Raw genomic sequence first — 6,000 nt, 5'->3', positions numbered from 1 at the left:
GAGTGAGCGAGCAGCTGTGTGGTGCTCAGTTGCCAACTGAGGTTAAACCACGACACAGGGCTTATTCCTTTTAGCTTGTAGCTTGGTACACTTGATGTGTGCAGCACTGTACGTACTATTAATGAGAAAGGAAAACCTATGCTAAAGCCAGAGGTAGTTTTTCTTTCTTAATTATGAAAATGTTAATCCACTTGTGACAAGTATTAGTTTTAAGGAATGAAACTGAAAATTAATGTAGTTAAACTCCAAACTCAATGAATCTTTTCTCCCAATTCATCATTTTAATTACTGTTATGGAAAAAGTTCGCTCCTGCACCAACTCATAAGTTTTTTGCTTTAAGAAGGAAGTTTTAAATGTAAGTATATGGGTTCTTGCAAAGTGCTGAATAAGACACCAGGACTCATTTTCTACACCTTAAAAAGAGGGCTGTGTTGAGGAAGCAGTAGGGATGCCTTAAGAGGTGAGTCATCGAGTGTAAAGTGGGAGCTGCTTTTAGAGTGCATCAGAGGAGTCCCAACCATATTTTAAATGACATTACTGAAACAAACCTAACCCACTCCTAGCCCTTTCCAGGCCTTTTTGCGTTACAATTTCTGCTTAACCAACATCGGCTTACATAATCTTTTAACTCCAGTAAGGTTAGAGCAGTGCCTCATGAGTCACCTCAAATGAAGCCAAAACAAACTCTGAATTTCTTATTGATCCTCCATACAACAACAGTGTTGCTTTTTTGATAGGGAAGAAGCTACACAAGGATCAACCCAGGTGAAAACTGAAAGATAAATCTGTTAATCTGAAAAATAATTAGTAATGTCTTTATCATTAGCACAGAATTAGAAAATTATTACTGTATTCTGATTACAATTCTATTTAAGACTTTTGCTCTAACTTGTGTCTATTATAATAAGCGTAAGGTTTGCTGCTTTAACCTGCTGTTCAGTGATATGATCAAATCATTAATCTACTGTCTTGATGACTATTCTTTAAAAAAAATTTTGGATTAATGGCTTTATTATTTTCTTTGGACAAGTCAAATAATTTGCTTGTGTTGCTGTTTTAAACATCAATGAAAGGGTCATTTTTTGGAAGTGGAGAATTGGAAATAAGATTTAAATTCCTGCTGGATTCTTAATATGAATGGCCATGGCTTCCTTTGGTCATGAATGGAACTAATCTATATTATAAAGATACCCATCTCCTCAGAACAGTGCTAGTAGCTGAGCTCCAGAAAGGACTCTGCAGTTAAACAGAGACGGTGGTATAAGTATCTGGATAATGGGATAGTGGTTTTTCACCTCTACATTAATGTTTGAATCAATGAGAGAAGCTTTTAAACATCTGACAAAAAACTAGAAATCCTAGATAACCATGCTTAAGTTAAAGCCACAGGTGACAAAGATGCTAAGTTGATAAATTTAGGTGGCCTATCCAAAATGAATTGTTGGCCTTCGTATACTTCCCGTCTGAAAAGTGGTTAACTGTAGCATCGTGACTATCGTAGCTTTGTTGGCAGTCTCAGCAGAAAGGCCAAGGGTTGGATGGGTCATGGTGACTGAACTATCCTCTCACCTCTAGAGGTGGTCCCTCCAGGACAGAGATGAGGCACATTGGTGGGGGCAGCGTGGGGAAGCTTGCACGGCTGCCGCCCATGCTGTATCTGTTCTGTGGATAAATAGAGGGCTTCAGCCTCCAGTGTTGTCAATCCAGCACCTTTCACCAGCACTAAATTAAAAAGAATATAAATAAATACAAAAAAAAAGGAAAAAAAAAAAAAAGGATAGAGGTGCATTGGCAGAGCTGCGCATGTAATGTTTGTGAAGTACCTTGCTCCAGCCAGTGATACTGGTCTCTCATTTTCACAAGCATCAAATTCACCCAATTAAAAAACAAAACAAAAGGAAAAATCATGAAGGATAAAAACAAAGCTGTATTACCACAGTGGAACTTAAGTGTAAGGGCTTTTTCTCATTACAAACAACTCCATTCCAGACAGCGGTGTCGTAATAACCAGAATAGTGACTTGCACACTGTGAAACACAGAGAGCATCTGGGACTTCACTAGAAGTGAAATCCCATAATCAGTGGGTCATGTCTGAATGCTGTGCTCACCTAACTTAAAAGTGAACAAAACTAACAGAAAAGAAATGTTGTATCATAGGCTATCAAAACACGTTAGTAAGAGTACAGAATAAAAGAGAGAGAGAGAGAGAGAGAGAAGTATTTTTCAAAATCATTACTTCTCTTATTGTTTCCTCATTTGTGGTCATTTACACTGTCTAGTTCTCATCTCTGGGAGGTGCTGTTGGCTCATCCATCAGCACCATACCCTTTGTAGCATTCATCACTGGTTTCTAAGCAACAGCAAAGAATACAGTAAAGTGGGAAGTTGGTGATGCTGTGAAGTCATCAAGCTCAGAAAGACTGGCACAGCCTGTCACTGTGAGCACTGGACTTTTAAAGTAGTAAACAGCCTGAAACACTATGAGCACCAAAACCCCTCAGATCCCCCAAAAGATTCAGACCTCACATGCCAGCTGAGGCACATCCATTTAAGGACATATTCCTGACATGATAGCCCTGTACTCAGTTCCATCTTCCCTTTCCTGTTATGCCAGTTTCATTTGGTTACTTTACTATTTGAATTGTCATTATTTGCTTTCCAGTCCTTGGTAACTAGTGAAGCTATTTGCCTTTATTTGAAGATGTCCACTTCTCGCCTTCCTAATCCCATCTGATCCTTCAATTAAATCACTTCGATGCATCTGTGTCATAACAACAGCCAGTCAATTAAGATTTTACTGCAAGATTGAGCAAAAAAAGCCCCAAGCTGGCCCAAGAGAAAGGGCCCTTCTCTATATTCTCTGTCCATAAGGAGACATAGAGTTCCCCTGTATGGGAAGAAAGGGGTAAGATTTAAATATCAGCCTCTATCTCTGACTATATCCTGGATACCTTCTTCAGACACCTGTGAAAAGAGGCACAGAAATTTGTGAACCTGCAACTCAGAATCCAAAATGAGAGGGGGAAAAAACCCTTGAATATTAGTTACCAAAGTCAGGAGATTGCACGGAGTGGTTTTGCTTCAGCTCTGAGGCTTGGGAAGAAAATGATTAGCAATATCAAGACCAGCTACTGTAACAGCAAAGGCAATATGAGTACCCCTAGAGTCTGTTTTTACATTTTTCCTTTCTTCAAGAATTTCCCAGCAGGGAAGCCCTTCTTTAACTCCACTACTTAAAATTCGTATCTTTCAACATTCATCGTATACATATGCTTTTGTATGCATACACTTCTGCTAAACTGCCTCAAGTTCTTTTTTGTGCCATAACTTCATTAAATGTGTGAAATGATTTTTTTGCCTTTGTCTTCATGATCTCTCTCTTTTAAGTACTGTACCAAAGACTATTCTTGTTTTCCTCTAGATTGCCTGCCACAATTTTGTGGCAGAACAATGGAAATCATTATGAAATTCAACTGCCTGAAACCAGCACATATTAGAGATACATTCCAAATACTGCTGAAAAAAATTATTAAATCCATTTCTGGAGAATGAAAAACATTTTTTAAGAAATAATTTTTGAAGAGGCATTTACAGCTCCAAAAGAGAAACAGTGGTATAGTTCAGTGTAGGTGGTCTTTCACCAGTAAGTCAACAACGTTGCCAGGTTTAGGGGACGCCTGCAGGTCCAGTTAACCCTTCATTTGGGGCCATCCATTCTTACCTCGAGCACTGGAAGGGGCAGAGTTAATCATCTGGGACGGTGCCGAGTGAGTAGAGCTCAGGCTTGAGGTGGAAGGGCTAGCCTGGGACGAGGATAAAACAGAGACGTTGGTGACTGAGCCTTGGTACCTGGAGTTAGGGTAAACAAGCTGCAGGAGGCAGAGAAATCATCGAGAAAGAGCTGAGCGGATCAGTGCATTAGATATTTACCTGTGTCAGATCACCTAGTGCAGCCTCTGTCTAGGAAATAGCTTCAGTGCAGGCCACTATAAATCTGCACTCAGGACTGGCACTCATTTCACCCTCCCACAAACCAAGAGCAATACTAACTGCGTATGTTGAAGAGGTCGTATAAATAACATGCCGACTAAAATCTCACTTTCTGAAAGCAACAGCATGATCTTGGACCGCAGTAGCAACTTTTGCTGTACAAATACACAAGATTTCTTCCCAAAGTAAACCTAGCTGAATGACTCTGTCATCTTTGTTGAACAATGTTAGATTCTACCTATTCAGTTCTTGGAGAAAAATATCACAGGACAGATCCAAGCATGTGCATAGGTAAAGTGTACTCCTCCAAAGCATAACCCTCCAGAGCATGTTCAGTGCTGTTTCTAACAACCGCTCCTGGCTGTGCTGGAGCTGTACCTGCATGTGGTACATATCCTCAGCAGTCTCCCCCACAGAACTGTCTGTTAGGATAACCAGGTTTCCTGTTTCGCTGGAGGTGTGGGACGACAGAGAGGATGACGAGTGTCGGACTGAACCAAGCAAGTTCAGTGGGCTGGAATAAAACCAGAGACAGAACAAGAGCATCATTATTTTTGAACCTGTGTTTTAATTTGTGAAGCCTGATTTTTTCCAAGCTAGTAAGTACCTGCAGTTACCTACTGCTTTAGGTCACCTCTAAATGTCAAACACTTTTGAAAAATCAGGCTGAATAAGCTTAAACAAATCCATAATTGTGAGTAAATATGAAAGAAGTGACAATAAGGCTACATGTAAGACAACATAGTATGTAGGACACAGAATTTCAGAATCCAAAGCCAGGTTAACATCATGTCATGATGCTGGGTGCATATTTGGTTTGTTTATAACAGAACATTCTGAAACCACTCTCATTTTTAATGCTGAAGTACGATGAGTGGGAGCAGCTTAAAAAAACATTCCAAAGGAAGCCAAGCATGAGACACACAGGTCAAAATACAGTTTTCCTTATTGCATCTGTCGGATCTCAGCATTACAGTTGAAGGCAACTTTGTAGCGGACAGTAGATTAATACAGCCCAGCTGGCGTGCAGGCTGCACTCTGATCTCACTCATGAAATTAATTTTTTCTTTGTCACTCAATCACATACACAAATACATATTTTGTACACTATAGAATCTCCCTAGTTTGCCCAAAGAACTAAAAAAGGCTTTACAAAGTGAGGAATTTTGAGGAAGAAAATTTTATCACCCAGACACCAATTGTCAACTGCCAAGCCACTAAAGTAGTATAAGAGCTGCTCAATTTTAATAGTAAAAAGAATATCACCATCCTGGATTCAGGTACTAAAGACCAAGTTTCCACAGCTTTTCATGCCAGGCTTTAGCTATGTGGACCCACCAAGAGAAATAAACATTTACAATTAAAGAACAATTAAAATGTCGCAACTTCAGTGACATTCCTGTCACTGTTTTTCATACTGGCATGGATATGTACATTTTCAAATAAGCAATTTTGGCTGGATGCAAAAATGCTGTTTTGCCCTGAAAATCCCAGGTTTTATCCTCAATCATTATCTCAGTTTTTATAGATGGGTATTCAGTTTGACTAAGCATCCACATTTTCAGATGTTTCTGTGAAGGCTGAGCCATTTTTTGGTATTCTGATCAAAACTCCTTGGCAGCCTTTCTTATATTTGGGTTCTGATTTGATCAGAATTATAAAAAACAATGATGTGAGCATTTTTTGATCCTTAAAAATGGGTACATACTGAGTTGGGTTCTAAAACAAGCAATAAAATTTTCCTTTTATGGTAGATAAGGACCCATTTATTTGCTGTTTGCATAACAGGAGAAGTTGGAACCTCCAAAGTCAGATTGAATCTGGAGATCTGAGTGGCAGATGTGTGTTTCTGCCTCTACAGTAAGTAAAGTGATGGAGTAACACCTGGAGGTGTTCAGCATTTGCTGCAAATTGGATTTCTCAACTTTTTGATTCCAATCCTCAATCAAACTTTAATAATTGGCACTGAATGAAGACGAAAGACACTTCTGCCAAAACTCATCCTGCT

The 6,000-nt window shown here is 39.4% G+C and overlaps 1 protein-coding gene across 1 annotated transcript in view; it reads right to left on the bottom strand.

Annotated features, from left to right (window-relative positions):
* Positions 1 to 6,000, bottom strand: part of DOCK3 (dedicator of cytokinesis 3) — a 147,958-nt gene that overhangs the window by 9,141 nt on the left and 132,817 nt on the right. The window contains exons 45-47 of the mRNA XM_019472565.1: positions 4,371 to 4,506; positions 3,724 to 3,805; positions 1,571 to 1,723 (exon numbers count right to left, since the gene is read on the bottom strand). Of these exons, the coding sequence (XP_019328110.1) occupies positions 1,571 to 1,723; positions 3,724 to 3,805; positions 4,371 to 4,506 (371 nt within the window). The remainder of the gene's footprint in view (positions 1 to 1,570; positions 1,724 to 3,723; positions 3,806 to 4,370; positions 4,507 to 6,000) is intronic.

This window comes from Aptenodytes forsteri, unplaced genomic scaffold (assembly GCF_000699145.1).
Source record: "Aptenodytes forsteri isolate BGI_AS27 unplaced genomic scaffold, ASM69914v1 Scaffold156, whole genome shotgun sequence".
Taxonomy (NCBI): Eukaryota; Metazoa; Chordata; class Aves; order Sphenisciformes; family Spheniscidae; genus Aptenodytes; species Aptenodytes forsteri.
This window is presented reverse-complemented; position numbering and strand designations above follow the sequence as displayed.